Here is a 22,001-nt window from a genome sequence, read left to right on the forward strand (position 1 = left end):
TCCTTATTATTTTGTTTATTTATATATTATATACCTACGAGGAATAATGGAGTATCAAAATTCTTGAATAAAGACAAAATTCTATAACCACATTTTTTTAATTCATACAAAATAATTTGTTCTTACAACTACATTTTGTACAGTTCTTTTAAAATTAAATAATACTTGAACAACATCGAATAGCGTTCGTTAAATACATACATCATCAAGCAAACACAACTACTCCGGTGCAACTATTGTTAACTACGCCTTGTTATTTATTTAATGGTATATAGACGTTACATATGTGCTCAATAAAATGTTAGTATTGCAGTGTTTCTATGTAAGCACTTAAATTGTTTCAGGATGGTTGTGATACTCAACTCTAGGCTCGCAATCACGTATGCTACTAAAAGTTATGAGTATTGACGAAATAAATTTAGAGAGTTAGGGTTGGACATTGCGTTTGCATCATGTTCCCGTGAGCCCAAGTAACGCCCTAAGCGTGTTTTTTTTAAATCTGTTCAAAGCTTTAGTACACATAGCCGCCGTTGGAATCGTAGCTTTGGTTGATGGTGGCGGGGATACCACTAGATCCACCTGATGAATAACCACCTCCGGAAGAGTAACCACCTGAACCACCAGAGCTATGGCCGCCGGAACCACCAGAAGAATAGCTGGATCCACCGGAAATTCCAGAAAATCCACCGGACGAGAAGCCTCCAGATCCATGGCCACTCGAAAAGCTACCACCGCTTGGTGCACCGTAGCTGCTTGAAGGGGTTCCGTATGAGCTTGATGGAGCACCGTACGAGCTTGATGGGGCTCCATAGCTACTTGAAGGTGCAGCTGGTGCGCCATAGCTTGATGATAGTCCACTTGATCCGAAACCACTGCTTCCGAAACCGGAGCTGCTAAAATCGCTACTACCGTGGCTAGAACCAAAGCTACTTCCGTGGCTAGAGCCAAAGCTGCTTCCATGACCAGAACCGAAACTGCTACCACCGTGCCCAGAGTTGCTCGAGCTGTGGCTAGATCCAAAGCCACCTGATGGGGCGCCGTAAGACGATGATGGTGCGGGTGCGCCATATGAATCAATTGGTGCTCCATATGATGTTGAAGGGGCGGCTGGAGCACCGTAAGAGCTGGAAGGTGCGCCATAAGAACTAGATGGAGTTCCATAAGAGCTTGAAGGAGCTGCAAATGATGATCCAGAGAATGAACTAGACGAGGAGCCAGAGAATGATCCTGATGAACCGGAGAAACTAGATGAAGGTGCTCCATAAGTGCTGGATGGCTTAGGAGCTCCGTATATCGAAGATGGTCCAGTAGGCACACCGTAACTAGTCGATGGAGGCCTAGCTGGAGCTCCGTAAGTTGGTTTCGGGGGTCCATAAGATGTTGACGGGCGGGATGGTGGTCCGTAACTGTTTGAGGGTTTTGGAGGTCCGTAGCTTGGTTTTGGAGGTCCGTAGCTTGGTTTGGGAGGTCCATAGCTGCTGGAGGGTCTTGGCGCACCGTATGACGAGGAAGGTTTACCGAAGTCACCGCCGGACGGCGGAAGGTAGGATGAGCTCAGCGGCGCTGTAGACAGAGGTATGAGGTATGATAAAGAAAGTTTCATAGACTTATAAATCATTTTGAGAATGTCTATTGAAGAAAACGTACCATCTCGTTTGTAGTGTTTGCGCGGTGTAGCCGATACCGCAGCCAATGCCAAAAGGACACCCACAACCTGAAAATAAAGTAATTTATATTAATTAATTGCCTTTTCGCAGTGAACTCCATTGTTTTTCATTGATCATTCTCTAAATTTCTTCTTGATTAATAACACGCCTTCCTTTCATCTCACTTCGTTAAATTGGATTACGTTGTAGATACACAGATTTATATTCTTATATAAAAATAATTCTGTAGTCTTTGTTAATTTTACCAAAATTAATGAATGCTTATGTAATTCTTATGACAAGTAATGTTTCCTAATCTACAAATTACAGTTACAGTATATTTTTATTTCTGAAAGGCAAAGGATTATATAGATAAAATAACATGTCTGCTATAACACGCATACTTCCGTAAACTCAGATAACAAATGAATACTGATGAATGTTTAGGATTCAGGCATTATCTCAAGATAGAGGAAAGTTTAAATTATTTGATTACGGCACTTTGTAAACAGTCGACGCTCTAACGATATCTACCTGATAAATTTGTATTTCGGACAGATAATAGAAAATTAAAGATTTATGTACGTACGTGGAGACGTGATGTGACACCGACGTCAACGCGTACGGTATAAATTAATATCACCGAGTCATTGATTCAATTATAGCGTTCAAATAAATAAATAAAAAAACAATAACATAACGATACATACCTATTTGTATATGCTAATCCTAATACTATATATGAATTACATTTTAAATTTAAAGAGATCTATAAATATTTACTGTTAAGTGGTTTATAATAATATTTATTAAGTCACATGAACGAAACATATACAAACACTTACAGAGAACACATGACATACAAGATACAAGTGTGCACTACATTTACAGGGAAACATAAGAATAATAAAGAGAAAATAACTTAAACATTAAAAGTTAAAGACCAGAGTTAAAGACCAGAGTAAGAAATATAATGAATCCCGTTTAATTCCAACTAGCTGACCCGGCGAAATTCGTTCTACCTAACAGTCATTGATCGTGTTAACTTTAATGTAGGAGTCCGTTACATTTATATTATTAAAAATGACAATTTAGAAATGATATTTACAAATTTTATTCTTGTTACTCGATATCTACCTTTCTTCAGTTCCTTCATTAGATCGGAATCCCTGCCGCTTCTAAAGGTTAAGTATTTCTCAATCCGAAAATGGTTCGGTTCGTGAAGAAATATATGTAAATTAAAATTATAAAAAATAAATCGGTGGCGCTAAAACTTCTAGGTTTGGCCTCAGAATTCACTATCTGCTTCATGATCACTGACAATGTAATAGTCATATCAGCCTCCTACGCCTAAGTCACGCCGTAGACTTATTGGGTCTGAGGTTTCCTCACAATGTTTTCCTTGACCGTTCGTGCGAATTTAAAATGCGCACATAGACAGAAAGTCCATTGTTGCACAGCCAGGAATCGAACCTACGACTGCGATGAGAGGGGCACGCCACTAGGCCAAACCTTCTATAAATTAAAATAAGAATAATATTTATAATGATCAAGACATTTGCATCATCTCACTTGCAAATTAACTATTACGTATTTTCTTAATTATTTTGAGTTTTATAATACGCAATAATGTGGCGCAGAGAACAAAGGAGCGGTTGACTCTCAAATTTTGTGGCGAAATTAACAATTACGATTTAAACCTTAATTACATAATAAGTGGTTTTGTATTTATGAAATAAGAGTAAAATGCCTGTGGAAGGTCAATTTGTCTCATGATTTAATGACCTTATTTATTTTAATTAAACTGTAAGCACATAATCGGTAGTGGGCTGATAAATAAAAGAAACATTGTTTATTTCTTATCGATAAATAATCCGCTGTTTTGCTAGTAATTAATAGTTGTTTTTTTTTGTATCATCTATGTTAACCGTAATTGTAAAAAGATAGCTTGTAACATATACTGAAGAGATAGCATTCTATGATGGGGTGAATTTTAATAAATAATGTATGTAGTTGAAGGATATTTTGTTATTTGTAACTGATAATAAATAAATAACAATGAAATACCTATATGAGTCTTCAATTCAAGAGGCTCAATTAATTTTTAGTTTGAGCACCTACCACATTTCATGAGATTTATTATTCAAATTTTATGGTTATTAATGAATAATTTTGATAAGAAATACATTCAATTATATCTTCTAATAGGCTGTCAACGCCTTATTATAGTGTGATTTATCGATAAAGCACCTTCACACTTAAACGCACATAACACGCAAGCTACTACAGTTGTTTTTGAAAAGCAAAGTTTTTTAAATAGAATTAAATATCTATCCTAAATAATGTTACTTTATTTTAGAATGTATATTAAAATAAGATGTGTGGTATATAGCTTATTAAGAGTCTAATTAATCATTGTTCTTTTATGTTATACGCTATGAGTCTTTATGAAGGGTTTCTAAGCAACGTTTTTCCTTCACGTACAAAACACGTAACGTACGAATTTTTTTTTTCATATATTAATATGAGCAGTGCAATTATTTATTATTAATTATTAGCCAAGTAACTTCAGCGTGCTAGTCTCATCCCTGAGGTCGTAGATTCGATTTGGATCTGCACCATTGGACTTTATTTCTATTGTGAAGAAACTGGGTGCCTCAGACCCAACTAGCCTATTAGATTAAAAAAAAACTAACGTGCCTATTAGATTAAATACGTGGCTCTAGACCGAACGCGATGGAGTCTCACTGTGGATGCCCTCTGTCCCACCTAGGGGTTAAAGGACATTACCTATTAGATTGACAAATGATTATGAAACAGATACAAAAAACTGAGGCCCAGGCTTAAAAAGTTGTAGCGATAAAAATAAAGAAGAAGAAATATGGCTCGTAAACAGCCGCATGAAATTGCTTTCCTGTTCCATTCAAGCTATCTGATGATAAACTAAGGTTTATACTGTATATGCAAATGATAGATTGCCTCAAGCCGCGAATTGAATGCGTCTCACGGGAACTTGGGGCTTCTGAGAGTAAATCCACAATACGCAAGACTCGGTATTGTTCCCAAATTGTGCAGCAACCGGTTTAATTTATTACGCGAATCTACGGAACAATGCAGCATCTTTTTGTTGCAACATGTCTAGATATTGAGACAAATTCACACGCGGTTCGTGATTTATAAGGAAGATGAACGAAGCGCGGAACTTGGTGGGTTCCGCTAAGACTTTCTATACTTTTTGTTGTTATTATGTAAGATGAAAGAAGGTCACGCGAGGTAAATCTTTTAACACGACGTTTTTAATTCGAACGTATAAAGATAAAGTAGTTTTACATTACGAGAGAATAACGTTTTAGGGTTAAATTTTTTTATAAATATATATTTAGCTGGCGCTACGTTTTTTTTGATCATATGACTATTTAATAGGCAAGTGACAGACGCAGTCCACCTTTTGGGTCATGAGTCAACAAATCATTGGTCAAACATTCGCTCGAAAGGTTTACTTCACCGTTCGAGCGAATGTTAAATGCGCACATAGACAGAAAGTCCATTGTTGCACAGCCAGGGATCCAACCTACGACCTCAAGGATGAGAGTCGCGCTCTGAAGACACTTGGCAAACAATACTGGCGTTGCCACAGATTATATATTAGAGCAAAAGTTGGATTTGGTCAAAGTTTTTTATTTTAATTATAAGCTATTTAGGTAAATATTTCCAGCAACTTTGAGAAGGTTTTTTCTTGCTTATACAAGTTAGCTTTTCTGGTTAACGAACCTTAATTGAAACAAAAGAAACTCAAATCGTTTTCGTTCTACGTGACCTGCTTCGTTTTGGCCGAGATCTTATTAATAATTGCCATATTATATGTGCACAAACAGTAAGTATATGCGCATTGCTGAATATTAGAACTCTGACATAACACTCACGTGGATAGAAAGTAAGAGTCATCAACAGTATGATAGTATTTATTTGTTAACTATACAATGACGGCTTAGTAACGATTTTATTGTGCTTTGAGGTCGAATGCCGGTGATGTACGATGCTTATCATGTTATGTAACTAATAAGGTTGTAAGAACTTTGACCCAGGCTTACGTAGCTTTTTTGTGTGGTTTTACTATGAAAGTATTGTAGTCAGTAGGTTTTAAATATATCGCAATCATTTTGGAATCTCTTAACTCTTATATGTAGAATAAAAATTTTATACTTGGCTGTAAATTTCGACAGTTATGACAATGCATGGTCTTCTCAGCGTCTGAGAACATGAATGATCATGCGGAAGACTATCCTAGTAACAAATCTTGGAACTAATTGAACTATGTAAATATTTTTGAATTGTCATTTCACGGTTTATTTATGACTCAGTTCACTTCTATTTCTCGTCTCAAGCAGTTTAAATTCATCTGTAAATACGATAACAATAGTCGTGTATATAATTGTACATATTTCGCTACACTTAACAATAAACTGTTGTCACTAAGAATAACTCTGCGGTCCCCTTTATGACATGATATCGAGATACAATTTGTTAAAATACACGTATAAATCGTTCTAGGTTAGTTATTGCTATATAAATTATTTCTTAAACAGAAACAGATGAACATTCTCGCCTTCGCGTGATACTAAAGTGAAATTGTCCAATGTTTTGTTGACGTTTTGTTAAGTGTCGTGTCTCCACACTAAGCGACTCATAGATCATGTCTCCTTACAATGCAATGTTTACAATAGTTGACAAAAAGTTTCTCGTAGAACATGTTAATGTGAGAATTCTAATGTTTCGATAATATTTTTGCAAAAACATTTTCTAAGGCAAAATCCATATTTTTGCATATGACGAAGTGGAATTTTCATTAGTGTCTTTATAACAGTTGTTTGTTCTCTTAAATTCCTAACTAAGTAATCCTTATGTAAATCCAAATTAAAAAAAAACTGATTAAATATTACTAATTCCAAATCAGTGCATTAAAAATCGAGGTATTATTGTCAATTACGCTCTGAAGCGACGATTAAAACCGTTACATGAAATGGGGAAAATTAATATTACTAGCCAAATACCAAATAGTTATGTCACACGCATAGAGCACGATGCGCGGGCGCTTCCGTGCTTACATCACACGGGGCCAGCACGCCCTTGACCTTCTTTATGCTTTCTAGCGAGCTCATGCTAAGTGCTTTGTCTAATTTAAATGTATTTTTCCAGGAAGCAACGAAAGTGTATGTCAGATAATGATGTAGGATTTTCCGGTATCGTTGAAAGACGCAAAAAAGTTTTTAATGAGTTTATAATGCTCATGTCAACTGTCATCAATCATTTTATTGTCTTTGGTTTCTAACAAAAAATGTGTGACAAGTGCAATGTGTTTTTTTTAATTTTAAAAGGAGTCGAATTAATTATTGGCGCATAAGTTTTGTCTCTGACCGCAAATATTTTAAATAAATACAAAAAGAAAGTGTTGGGAAATTTTGTATACAAAGTTTTCCCATTCAGTTTTCTACAATTCACACGAATTCTAGTAATGAAAAAATGGCAAAGTTATGCCATTCTCCATAGTTGTCGTTGGTTTGTTAATATCTTAGTTAGTAATCGGTAACACTTGAGTTATGTATGTTAATAGCAGTGAGTTTGAGGTCGCTTTTCCCATAGCAATAAATGTCTAACAATGAGTGACATACCGCCGCACAGCACCGCAACACTGACGCAATGATCACGTAACGAAGTTTGATGACTTGCCCTATACGTTATTAACCTAAGATTGACATTGTAAAAATATCATTTTTATTAAGGAATTTTTAATTTCGAAAAAGGAGGTTTGAGTCTGAACTTTATACCGCAAAAGTAGGTCGTATATTTTCAGAATGTTAATCTTTGAGAACCCGAGAAAACTACGTTTTATCCCCTTATGTAATTGTTATAAGTAAATTCAATTAATTAATTAATTAAATAATTTAATTTTCAATCATTTATGTGATGTCGCGATTAGTTTCTTTCGTTTTTTATTATGCATAAACTGTAAATAATTAAAACAGCTAATTATAAAAAGCTCATACTTGACGCTGGCTAATGCACAAACCGTTTTAAGTTAAAGTCACACAAATTTTCGATATTTAATAATGATTCGAGTTGTTACTCGAATCATTATTAAATATGCTTAATAATTCGCTTATAATTCATATAAACGAAACACGCTTTAGTAAAATTATGACATCGTATACCATACGTGTAAATGGAGTTTCATATTAACTTAAAAGCAATCGATAATTCAAAACTCCTTTTACTTTACATGATATAACATTATATTTAATTACTGAACACACATACGATAATTTAAAATGTGTTATATAATAAATGCTTGCTACTGTTAAGTAAAAGAAAATGTCTAAAAATAATTGAGTTTAGCAACTGATCGTCCCTCCTCTCTTGGGATACACCTCACAAAACTATACTCGCACGTACAGAGAATACAAATATTTCTATTTCGAAAATCGATATGTCTGCCCGCATACATGAAACTTTATTAGTCACCTAAAATATTTAGAAATTGTACAATAAATTGTTGATCGTCATTGATATATATAACAATGTCTCACTATTATATATATACACATACATTCTGTTACGTAGTATTAAAGAAAGGTGTTATGATGGGACAAGTTATAACAAAATAAATAGATTAGATTTATTAGTAATTAAGATTTATTTAAAGTTTACTGTATAATTATTTATTTCAAACCTAAAATTACGACCCGACATTTCTTTTATACTATACATATCTAAAATAATACCTTTATAATCTATAGAGGGATTAAATATAAAATTCTAAATGCGTCAAAAGTGTTTAACTACATATTTTTAACCAGCTGAGAATCGTAGGTTCTAAGAACCATATTACATGAAATCGCAGAGTTAATGAATAACTTATTTAATAATAAAAAAATAATAATTACCAGCATCTGCAGTTGCGTCATCTTGTGTCGTAGGTCAGTCTGTAAAAACAATTGTTATTAATATAATTGACAGAAAACAATGTTTATTAATTATATGAACAACGTATGTTTTGAATTATCAATCTATTTCAGGTCCCTTTCAGCTTTTAAATGTAACTAAAATCCATTTAAACAGGGTCAAAGAAAGTAAATCAAATGTGTGAGGGCTGTCAAATCTGAAATTTACTTCTGCCGTTTTCATTTCACCAACACTTATTTGTTTTCAATTAGAGTTTGAAGCAAGTTTTCCATGTTGGTATTATACAAATTGTGGTCTAGCAGAAGATCTGTCACGACTACAGAATTATTTCTCGATTGTAATTATAAATTGTGAAACGAAATTATAGTGCATAATCATATTTTGACCTTGGCTACAAGATAAACTGAAATAATTAAGCAAATACCGTTTCTGAGTTTACAAACACAATATTTTGATACAATTTTTCATATAATATTATTTAAGGACAGTTAAGATTTTAGTAAAAACAATAATTGTTAGTTTAAAAATATTTGTGTTTCATAATTCTTATAATATATTTAATATAATTAATTAAATAATGAGGGAAATGCTACAATAATTTATAAGTAGAATTTGAAATTAAATTTCTGTGGATTTATACTATTTAATATTATTTAAACACAATAGATATAATTTTGATTAATTGTTCACCAGTATTTTTAATTTTCATCTCACTGCGTATATACAATATAAAATTTGGTAAATCAAAATATTCATCGACAATAAATAAAGACTTACCGATTCAGGTAATTTATCCAAATATCACACACATACAGGTGGAGATGAACACGCGAGGGCGGTAGCGTACTGAGAGGCAACTTGGAATCCGCGCTATATAAGTCCTCCCACTACCACTGAGACATCTGATACATATTGTCTAAAGTCATAGTTTAGAATATTATATAGAGTATGGAATTTTCAATAGCCGGAGCCGAAAATAGTCTTGAGGAATTTGTAAAATCGGTTTCTTATTTACATTTACTAAACATGTATTTCTTAAGAACTGTCTATGATATTTTTAATTATTCGTTTTAAAATTTAACTCTTATAAAGTTCTTTCTTTCTTTCTTACTAACCCTATAGGTCTTTACATACAGTGATTTATCTAGGATAAGGGGTGGTTACATGTTCTTAATTTTAAATTAATCTGTAAATAATAATCCGTATTATTAATACATTTTTAAAAATTTTGCGAATTAGGAATACTTTTGGTTTTTGACATGAATACATTTTAACAGTAGTAGTCATTTGTCTTTGCTAAATTTATTTAACCGATTATTTCTATTTCTATTATGAGAACAAATCAAAATTAACGCGGGAAGGTAAGGTTAGGGAGTTTTAATAATCCTTAAAGATGACAAAATAGTCAACAGACACAAAAATATAATCTCCCGTTGTCCAGAACTTGCGTATTCTCACATCCGTACAACTTTTAGATAAAGAAATGCAGTCTCGCAGTTTTCAAAGTTTTCGAGAATATTTTTAAGAATGATACAATATATTTTTTATAGAACAGGGGGCAAACGGGCAGGAGCCCTGATGTTAAGTGATACCGCCGCCCATGGACACTCTCATTGCCAGAGGGCTCGTGAGTGCGTTGCCGGCCTTTTAAGAATTTTTATAATTTACATACACATTTATGAATCGTTAATACAAGGGCAACAATGGGCTAGGATCAAGATGTAAATTTGTCGAAACGAAAAACAAATTTTAAAAGTATGGTTCCTGTGCTGCAAGAAGCTGGCAGCATTCGTCGACCGAGAAAAGCACCAGCTCTGGGGCCACCAGTATTTACCAGGTGCCAGCTTAAATCTTTAATCAACGCCTGTGAACTTCAACCCCACGTCATGAATTGTGTATGGATTAGTCAAAAGGTTTACGTAAAATGTGTTCTTTGTTGTGAACCCTCCAACGGGACGTCGGCACACGTCTTCTGTTGTTTACGATTCAGAATGTTTAATCGTTCAATTTTTTTTATAGAACAGGGGGCACACGGGCAGGAGGCTCACCTGATGTTAAGTGATACCGCCGCCCATGGACACTCTCAATGCCAGAGGGCTCGCGAGTGCGTTGCCGGGCCTTTAAGAATTGAAAAAATAAATTAAAACTTTTAGTGATGATTATTAATTCGTGCATTCGTTTCTTATAAAAACAGCAAAGCATCGGAATTTCTTGCCTCTTTCATTTTCCCTAGACAGTATAATATATTCATTAAAGAAGCGGTGAAACAGCCATCTCTGAAACAGGAGTGTACTGCCAATAGGTCGCATCTTAATGTCGGGTGGGATTGTGGCAAAACATCTGTCCAGTTCTGTATAACAATAATAATAATTTTCTTTTGTATGTAACATTTTTTTTATCTTTGTGGAATATATTTAGAAAGCTGTTAATGTATATTTTAAATGATTAACATAACCGCGGAGGTAAAGCAACGGGCGGAAGCTAGTTAATCTTGTTGCATAATCGTAGATAAGAATCAAATTCTTTTTAATTAATTACTGTGAAAGTTTAACAATGTAAATGCGTTTGATTTTTCAACTCTCAATGCCAGAGGGCTCACTATACACACAATTGGTACGCAAACGGCAAGCGTGTGAATCTCATCTCTGAGGTCGTAGGTTCAATCCCCTGCTGTACACCAATAGACATTCTTTCTATGTGCACATTTAACATTTGCTCGAACAGTGAAGGAAAACTGTCTTGCCAAAGATTCAAAAACAGGCACAGGAGGCAGATCACATACTTTGCCTATTAGATTGACAGATTATCATGAAACATAGTTACTTAAGGGTTACCTTTAAGCGGTAGTTTAACCCTCATCTAATTCTAAACAGGCAAGAGTCTCACCTGATGTTAAGTGATGGAAACTCACACAGCCCGGCTTGCAAGTGTACTGTCGGCTTTAGGAATCGGTACACACTAATCTTGAAGGACCCTTAGTCGAATTAATTCCGAAATACATCAGTGGGCTGTTAATTCCATAAAGCGAAATATTGTCTACTAATTTATCGGAAACGAAAAGCTACACCGGCATAATTTTGATTGATATTTACCACGTGATCCACGCATTTCTCTAAGGTACATAATTTAGTTTTCGACTATTTAAAGCCTACTTAGTAGTAAGTACTTTTCTTTGCCATTTGGTAAGAATTATTTTGTTAACTTCGTTGGTGTGTTTCTCATTTTACTCATATAATACTAATACTTTATTTGCAAGAATATGGTACAAAAATCATATAGTGATACAATCTAAAGTTCGCATATTTTGCCGTTTATAATGGCGTGCAAAATAATTTTGTCTTAAAAGGAATTTCATACGGAAGATACATACATTATGAATCATATCATTATAGTAAATTCTTATATGATTTGTAGTGATAAAATATATTATTGCGTTATCAAATTAATCATAATAATAAAGTTTTACCAAGCAAATATTATCACAATAATATTTAGCAAAAGTACATTAAGCCAATTTTTATTCTGGTAAATTATTATAAACCTTGATTGCCATACAAAAGGTGTCTTTCACCTACAACTCCAGATTAAATCTTGGCACAGGCAATTTGTTCCCATAAATAAATGCATGGTTAGCAAAAAGCAATTTATTAAAGTATTAAATATTTACAGTTAAAATTAAATGAAATTGTTTCTCATTTAGCGAGAATTGATGTATCAACCGGTCTTGCTTGCATCTCGCCGACTACGTGTTCTGTTGTGTCATGGGCAAGGACTGAATTTCCTCAAGGTTATATAAGGTTGATTCCGCGTAGTAGAACAGTAGAACATGTTGAACCTGCTTCATAACTAATAAGAAACTTGGGTGATTCAAAAATATAATTTTAATATTGCGGTATTTTTTTACGAGTTTCAGTCTTGTTTAGCACAAAAACTGGAGAAATTAAGAAATTGTGTAGATTAAGAATTAAATTTATACAAATGTTATGTTAATATATATTGGATAACTTGTATTTTTAGCAACTTTTATATTACCTAATAAAAGATGATTTATGTGTTAATTAATATTTTTGAGGTTAAACATTTTTAAGGCGCGTTAGGGAAAAATTCTGAGAGTAATTTTTTACGATGCGCGCGCGTACCGTCTCAAATATCAACACCCTGCAGTTAGCTATAGTCAACATTTTAGTTCTTTTGTGATATTTAAATAAACTTTATTTTAACTAGATAATGCTTTATAAAACTTTCAATGTATTACATACCTTTTTTCTTTTACTTTGAGTGTCGTTTTTTTCAACAAACGTAGAAATTTTTTTTGTAAGATTTTTATCTTGTTACGCCAAAGAAGTATAACTTCTAACGCGTGTACATAAGTACTCACGTTTTTTAAATAAAAATCTTTCGAGTTAATAATATATTTTATTCCTCAATACCAAGGACTATTTATATTGAAGTCTTTAAATTAGTTCTGGATAAAGATAAAGTTGTTCAATACAAGGAAATCAATTCACACATTTTTTGTCTTTAAAGTGTCTTTCAACAAATCTATGTTTATGAAGCAAGAATTATTAATAACAACAATTTGACAATACCATTTATTTATGTATTCACAGGGCTCACAATCAATATACACACTGACAATCTCAGAGAAAATATTACACTAAAAATACGCATGCAAGTATTACAAAATCAGAAGAAAAAAATGGACTGGGAGAATCCCTATTTGTTTCATTAATAAACATAATAGTGCCCAGAATAGATAATGAGATAGAGAATGGCTGTAGAATCTTATAACTGACCAAAGTAGCAGTAGTAGTAGTAGTAGGGTATTTCTTAATATATCTTAGCTAAATATAGCGAATCAAATAACATTATTTCATTAATTTATCCCACACAAGAAATCCCTCAAGTATCCGCTATCCTTTCTTCAGAGTTCGAGGCATTACTTGACTTTATATTCATGGCCCGTCACTTTGATCTCAGATCTCATACGTTCCATCTGCATTCACTTAGGTATTAGCCTCTTGTATTTGCATTGCGGATGTCATATTAAAGTGTGTGTCGTAATGGGTATATTGGGGGAGAGCGTCATTCTAGAAATGTCACGATTAATGAGTTGTTTCTTTGTGGTGCTACTATCTATTTTAAATATAAAATGAAAATTCGTTTTTTTTATTTATTTGTCTTTAATTTTGAGCATGTTTAATTGGCACACATTTCATTTGACATTTCTACGTAATGATGATCTTTTACGGCTGATTTTTAGTTTCTGCTCATTAAATTTAAATTAACATAAATTAAATTTTTCTTAGAGCAGCCTCGACAAATTTGCGCGCCATTGCGCTAACCTACGATTGTAACACATTATTATTGTGGCTAAAAGGAGTATTATGAATATCCTTAACGCTTAATAAGCTGGATGATGTACACCCCCACACTTACATACTTTACTGCTGTGTGATGGGACCATCACCATGTGACCATCACCCAGCACAGCCTAATTTGGTATTTAATATTTTATAATTTTATTACGTATTTTTAATGGTTTTTTCCTTCGTCAATGTTTGAACCTTTTTGTATATATATTGTATCTCTGCCTATATTTTTACTTTTATGTTTTTTGTTACATTTATGTAAGCCATGAAATAAATAAATAAAATTCAGAAGTATAGTAAATTTTGTGAAAATATAAAATTGCATTGTAATTAGTGAAATTAAAGGGTAACATGCAAAGGGTACGTCTGACATCTCATTCGAGGTGTTAAAGTAATAATATGTAATCAGAATAATTATGATAATTCTCATCTCAGCATGTCAGAGTTAATACCTATCACATTATTGGAGTTCCGCGTACAATCTCTAGAGTCATAAATATCTCTTTCTGAATCTAAATAACTAACTATAATTTTACTTCATATAGGTAGCACAATGTACACTTATGAACGTCAAAAACAGAAATGTATATGAAATCCTTTTAATTTTATATTTACTGCCAGTTCTCAAATCAAGGGCGTCGAACGGAAGAGAAGAACTGGCAATAAACTCTCCGCCTCTTTAATCGCCAAGTTTTTGTTTTACACAACGTTTGTAAGGAGCTGCAACCATTACTTATTACGTTAGTATATTTTATTGTGAGTTATATATTTACAGTTTCAAGTCAAATTTCATTAACAATAAAAATAATTGAATATTAAAAAAGAATTAAAAATTAGAACAAATTTAAAAAGTTTGGTCCATGTGGCTCCCGTATCACCTCGACGTTCGTTCCACAACTGCGCGTTATATATATTTCTATGATCACTTTTCTTTAAAACCCTTTTGGACCTGGCACATTTTATTAGTGTTATACGTAGAAATAAATAATAACTAATATTATTATTATTAGGCTAATAAATGCTTAGCAAAATAATTTGTCATGAATGACTTCAAAATCAAAATAAAATAAACTAAACTTTACATTTGTTTTTTTTCTTTCTCTCCTTATTATGCGTTGTTTCTATTAATTTTTTTAATGGGCCATACAGGCTGATCATTTTCTGAACTTCTTATCCCGAAAGTCCCTATGTCATAGTAGGAAGATAATATTCAACCGACATATTGAATAACAAAAATCACTTAATGACACTGCAAGTCGTCAAGTGATTTTTGGAGTTATCTTCAATAAAAATTATAGTTTATTACGATCCTTTTTTGGACTATCCGGACTGGGTTTTTAATAGAGTGATGGAAAGGTCAGGGACAGTTTTTTGTATCCGGGTTTATACATTTCATATAGGAAGTCGTTTTTATCGTAATAAGATAAATATGTGGCGGGTATCAATTTATTATGAAGTCATATCAAATTATTATTTTATGAGAAACCTTATTATATACCTTGTTAAAAGATTTATAAGCAGTTATTGCTATATCCACGTTCCACTGCGGCTTCAATAAATCGTTTGGATTTTCCCGTTTCCATGGTAATTACAGAATAAAAATAATAATGAAATTGTTGGGTTTTAATTCTGTACTTTTCGACATAAACACGTAATATACAAATAAGATCTAGCTGATAGCAGATACATATTATTTTCGTCGTTCATTATTTTATTTCATATATAGGCCAAATCTATGAAATATAATAATTTATTTACATTGCAAACGTTATACATGTGCAAATATATATATTGGCGACACAGCGACAACTACTAGTTTTGACACTATTATTAACGAATTATTATTAGAAACGAATTTATTTCATTTCGCAGCAATCTTTCTCTTAGTACTTAAAACTCAAAATATCTTTATTCATATATTAATATTATTTATTTAGTGTAAACAAATACACGTATGAACGTCATAAAAAACAAATTAAAGCAATTGTAAATTTACATTTACTACCAGTTCGTAAGTCAAGGGCTTAGAACGGGCAAGAAGAACTGGCAAGAAACTTTCCGCCACTTTTTAATCGCTAAGTTTTGAGTCATACGAATTGTTTGAACTGAAGAAAATCAATCCCAAGGATTAGGATCATTTAAGAATTCGTGGAATTTTTAAAAAGCATTATTGATTAATTTACTTTTAACGAAAGCTTTGAATTTATTTAGTGATAGTAGTAGGGATTCACGGGTTCTGCCTCACTCGCTGCCTCAGTCAACCTAACCCCCCGTGCCGGGGACTGCCTCACTCGCTGCCTCAGTCAACCTAACCCCCCGTGTGTTTCTGGCTCAGCGGCAGTCCCCGCCTAAAAAAAAAAAAAAAAAAAAAAAAAAAAGTTTGGTCTCTTTCCCCACTAAACAGACCGTGCTGAGTCGATAGCACTCACTCCCGAAGCGATATTTCTCTCTGTTTCGAAGTTAGGTTTTGCTATACGTTGCAAATTAATCGATTTACTAATCACCTCATAATAAGAATGTAACGTCTCGTCCAAATCCTCATTTACTAATCACCGAGTCAGTTTCGTATCCATAATTAGCAAATTACCATTACGCATACGCATTTACCTGCAAATGCACCAGGACAGATGGGAAAAGGATTTACTGAACATTAAAAATATGATTTCCGTGTTTTATGTGTTTATTTGCATTATGTTACAATACAACTTTACTAGTGTCATGTCATTTCTTGGCGAGTCATACGAAAAATTTCTGAGGTAATCTTCCAAGCTGAAACCCCAGAACTTGTAGTACAAATATACTACACAATACTCCCCACAAAAGGCAGAATAGATGTCCTGAACGCTAGCTGTATTATAGCGCCATACCCGACAATTTCTTCTTAAAAAATCCGCTATTACTCTAATAGGCTTACGTCCAAATGAATCAAAATATTCTCCAACTTTTTCGTGGTTGATATGAATAGCTACCCAATGAGATCCTGGTTGTGAGTCAGGATCGAGATTGCATATAATAAATGTGGGTAAGTGTACGTGCATTGGTAGGCGATTCGAGGGGTACACGCTATACTGGATGCTGGGATGTATTTTATGGAGACTCATTTGCAGGTTTAATGTATTCATTTTTATTCCAACGCGTTTGACCTTCTACTCTTATATATTGCACTAAATACAATTCCAATTCCTATCAATCATCCACCTCAACTAACATCACGTTGTATTGTCATCCCAACATATGTGATATCTTATATGCATTTATTTAGAAAAGTAGGGAAATTATAAATGAGAAACCATATTTTTATTTATTATATTTCATTCCGTTTATTATTCTCAATTTAATCATAAGTACATAAAAGTCATTTCTTAACTACTATAATCCACACATACATTTCTGTTCTTATCTATTTCTATAATGTTTGAAAACTCTGCATAAACTACACAGTTAATTGTTTCAGTCAATGCGTTCTCGAATCTTACTTCCATTCTCACACTACCATGACGAATGAGATTCCAGTGAATATTAGAGTTAGCTGATAAGTCGGGGGTTAAATCAAAGGCTAGTAAACAGTATCCATCTGAGTATTGCTCCCTCGATATCCCATTACCTTCGTTAAGAAAATGTATACCGGTACCTGAGTACCGGTCTTAAGCTCTTAATTTATTTGCTATTTCATTGAGTTTTAATTTGTTTTTAACGACAACATTAGGATGATAATGAATTTATAATTGTTTAATAAATATTTGAGGTAACAATCGATTAACATTAATTTATTAAATACAGATATTGTAAAGAAAAATATAGTATTGTGGTATGAATCACAGGACAACGTGTAGAAAGTGTGTAGTGTTCTAATATCAAAAATGGAGGTGAGTTATTTATATTTTTAAAATTTGTTTTCCAAGGTTTCTTTAATAAAATCTTATTAATTTTTTTAAAATACATTTTGATTTGTTAATGTTATATTTCAGCCTTCATACAACCTGAAAGATGTGGAAAAATGTTTCAGACCCTATAATTATTATGTTTTATCTGATGAAGAAGAGGTTTCGAACATACACGTAAATAAAAATAAGGGGACCAGTCGTTTAGATGACTTTTTTATTCAAGAACCAGACCGAAAGAAGAAAAAAGCTAGACTTTCTTCAACTGTTGGCCGTGCAGGAAAGGAGGGGAACATTCAATATATATCAACAGACAAAGATGATGGAATGGACGCTGACATACTTGTGAAAATCGACTTGTATAGTTTAAAAAAGTTAAAAGAAATCCCGGTCTCACAACATTGGAAAAATGCAGATATTCGTGTTAAATATTACATGAAAAACGATTCCAACATTGATCTTCAGATAAAAGACGTAGTATATAACATAACAAAGGAAATATCCGAGGAAGATAATGTAAAACATTATAGTTTTAAAAATTAGGTTCCTTTAGTATCTTTACGTGATGACCTTATTAGTAATTAATTAACTTACTATCAAATTCTAATACCATACGTTATATAATTAAGTAATGTTTCAGTTGTCCTCTAGTATAAATATTATGTTGCATTGTACAAAGTCAATCATTGTGAATTGTGTTGAAGACCTTTGCGCATTAAGGTAAAAAGTGTGTTACGAAATAAATAGTTGTGAAACGAATATATATATTTACAATGTCTCAAGAATGTGTTAGTGTCTTTTTTGAAGAAATGGATCATGAATTTGAAAACATTGATACAATTGAACTTTTTAATGTTTGTGATGAAATAGAAAGAGGTGATTTAAATAACTCATTTTATGATCAAAGAATGATGGAGCTATGTGAGGAATTCGAAAGAAAACTGTGAGTATATTTAATAATCATATTTCTTATTTTTTGTTATGATTAAGTATGTCTATTCGCAAGTCTAACAGTTAAATAAATCAAAATTTTATTCGATAGGGTTGATCAAATGGGTTGCGGAACCAAAAGGAAAGCAGATGTTGATATTAACTCTGTTGATATCAAAAGAATAAAATCTGGACCTACCATGGATTTTTCACGGTCTTCACAAGAGCCATCAACATCGAATGAAGGTAATAATTCTAACACGAAATTTTGTTGTATTTGTAATACAAATTTTTCCAAAAAATATTTCGCTAGTCATCTAAGGAGCAATGCACACAAAAATAATGTAGATAAAATACAACATTCGATAAAACCCAATGTTAAGATAATTGAGACTGCGTTCGGTAATAGAATAATAACCTATAGAGTAACTTCAGAAAATCAAAATGATTTACAGTTTGAGACACCAGATTCATTTCTCGCGTCAGTTAAAGATACAATATTTACAATAATAAATAAATCTATAGAAGACCACACAATTTTAAAAATAAATTTCATTTTATATGGTGACTTTGTTCAGGAGACAAAACAGATAAACAACACTTTTGATTTCCAATCAATGAATTTTATTGTTGGTATTGGTGATGATTTGAATATATTTTATACAACTCTCACGAATTCTCTAATAAACTATGTAAATTCATTCGAGAGAAAGGATAGTGGGTGGAGTCTGAAAAAAATTTTACATTTGGATATGAATTTGAATCAATTTAACCCTTTAAGAGGAAAATCCTTTATTGAATTACCACATGACATAAAAATAAAAAAAGCTGTGATAAATGTTAAAAACAGCGATGACGCATGTTTTAAGTGGGCACTGTTATCTGCTTTATTTCCAATGCACAAAAATTCGGATAGAGTATCATCATACACCAAATACAGTCATAAATTAAAATTTGGTAATATTAAATTTCCAGTTAAATTAAGCGATATTCACAAAATTGAAAGTCTCAATAATATTAGCATTAATGTTTTTGGATTGGAATATAATGAACAAAGAAAAAAACATTGTATTGTCGGGCCATTGTATTTTACAAAGAATAAAATGCCGACTCATATAAATTTACTATATTTGACACAGGGTAAAATCGGTCATTATTGTTATATAAAAAATATGTCAAGGTTAATAAGTAGTCAAATTTCGAAATCCAAGGAAGCTATATATCTTTGCGACTTTTGTTTACAATATTTTTCAACATCTGAACGTTTAAATAACCATCAAAAAAATGATTGCAGACATATTTGTACACAAATACCAAACGCAGATAAAAATAAAAAAAATTGGTGGGGTGATATTGTATCTGAAAGTAAATTAAGTTTTGATAAATTTCAACGTAAATTGATGTTACCTTTTGTTATATATGCGGATTTTGAGGCTTTTTTGAGCCCTTTAGCATCATGTTCAAACGATCCTTCAAAATCACATACAATAAATGTACAAAAACATAATGTATATAGTTTTGGATACTACATTAAATGCTCATTCGATGATAAGTTGTCTAAATATGTAACATATACTGGTGAAAATTGTGCTTTAAAATTTATGGAATCACTTAAAGATAATTTGAAAACAATTGTTAAAAAAATTGGTTTTCAAAAAGTTGCAAGTAAAATATCACCAATACAACAAGATATAATTAGCAAATCTAATCATTGTTATATTTGTGATAAAATTTTGGGTGGGGATTCAATGATTTACCACGATTGGTTTACTGGTGAATTTGTTGGGGTCGTACATAAACTTTGTTCAGAAAAATTTAGAGTACCTTACACTATACCAGTCTTCTTGCACAATTTAAGTCATTATGATGCACATTTTATCGTACACGCCTTAAACTTTGATGAAGGTCAGGTAGAAGTACTCCCGCAAAATAAAGAAAAATACATATCATTTTCAAAGGTACTTAAAATAAATAACAGTAATGTAACTTTACGTTTTGTGGATTCCCTAAAATTTTTACCCAGTAGCTTAGATACTTTAGCAAAAAATTTAAACAATAATAATTTTAAAGAATTATCAAAATGCTTTCCCAATTCAGAAGACTTTAAACGACTGACTAAAAAAGGTGTATTTCCATATGAATTTATTAAAGATTTTGATACATTAAACTACAATCAACTTCCAGAACTTTCACACTTTTATAGTACTCTCACAGATTCCATTATTTCTAATGAAGATTATAACCACGCCAAAGATGTTTGGAAACATTTCAACTGTAAAAATATGTTAGATTATTCAAATCTTTATTTAAAAACGGATGTTTTATTATTAGCAGATATTTTTGAAAATTTTAGGAGTGTTTGTATTAAAACATACGATTTAGATCCGGCTCATTACTATACAGCACCTGGATTAAGTTGGGATGCCATGTTAAAACATACTCAAACAGAAATTGAATTACTTACTGATATAGATATGATTGCTTTTATTAAATCAGGAATTCGTGGAGGTGTTTCGCAATGTAGCACTCGCTATGCAAAAGCCAATAATGTTTACATGTCTGACTATAATGCGAAAGATAAAGAGTCATTCTTAATGTATTTCGATGCCAATAATCTTTATGGTTGGGCAATGTCACAATATCTACCTACAGGTGGTTTTGAATGGGTTAGTGCTGATACAGATTTTAATGTAAGCTGTTCATCAGAAATAGGTTTTATATTAGAAGTAGATCTGGAGTATCCGGTGGATTTACATAATGAACATTCGGATTTACCTCTTTGTCCAGAAAATATACCAGTTGGGGACGCTAAGGAAATTAGATTGATTCCAAACTTAAACAATAAATCCAAATATATTATTCATTATCGAAATTTAATTCAATGTTTGAAAATGGGTTTAAAATTATTAAAAGTTCATAGAATATTAAAATTTAAGCAGAGTCCATGGTTAAATAAATATATAGACCTTAATACACAATTAAGAACCCAAGCTAATTCTGATTTTGAGAAAGATTTCTATAAACTCATGAACAACGCTGTTTTTGGTAAGACTATGGAAAATATTGAGAAACGTGTAAACGTTAAACTATTAACCCACTGGGAAAATAGGGGCAAAGTATTAGGAGCTGGGGATCTAATTGCTCAACCAAATTTTCACAGTGTCTCAATATTTTCTGATAGTCTTGTTGCAATTCAATTAAATAAAATGAAG

At 32.4% G+C, this 22,001-nt stretch overlaps 1 protein-coding gene and 1 long non-coding RNA gene across 2 annotated transcripts; one reads left to right on the top strand and one right to left on the bottom strand.

Moving 5' to 3' along the window:
• Positions 1–79: 79 nt before the first annotated feature.
• On the bottom strand, positions 80–9,498 carry LOC111003127 (pro-resilin). The gene is made up of 4 exons (XM_022273494.2): positions 9,384–9,498; positions 8,588–8,626; positions 1,648–1,714; positions 80–1,563 (listed from the first exon to the last, which is right to left on the bottom strand). The coding sequence occupies exons 2-4, from the start codon at positions 8,606–8,608 to the stop codon at positions 512–514; spliced, it is 1,140 nt and encodes a 379-aa protein (XP_022129186.2). The 5' UTR covers positions 8,609–8,626; positions 9,384–9,498; the 3' UTR covers positions 80–511.
• Positions 9,499–17,321: 7,823 nt separating this feature from the next.
• LOC123689394 lies at positions 17,322–19,207 on the top strand. Its single transcript, XR_006750374.1, has 3 exons — positions 17,322–17,844; positions 17,947–18,802; positions 18,902–19,207. It is a non-coding gene; the product is annotated as an uncharacterized LOC123689394 (long non-coding RNA).
• The last annotated feature ends 2,794 nt before the right edge of the window (positions 19,208–22,001 follow it).

The sequence above is a fragment of the Pieris rapae genome, chromosome 8, assembly GCF_905147795.1.
Source record: "Pieris rapae chromosome 8, ilPieRapa1.1, whole genome shotgun sequence".
Lineage (NCBI taxonomy): Eukaryota > Metazoa > Arthropoda > Insecta > Lepidoptera > Pieridae > Pieris > Pieris rapae.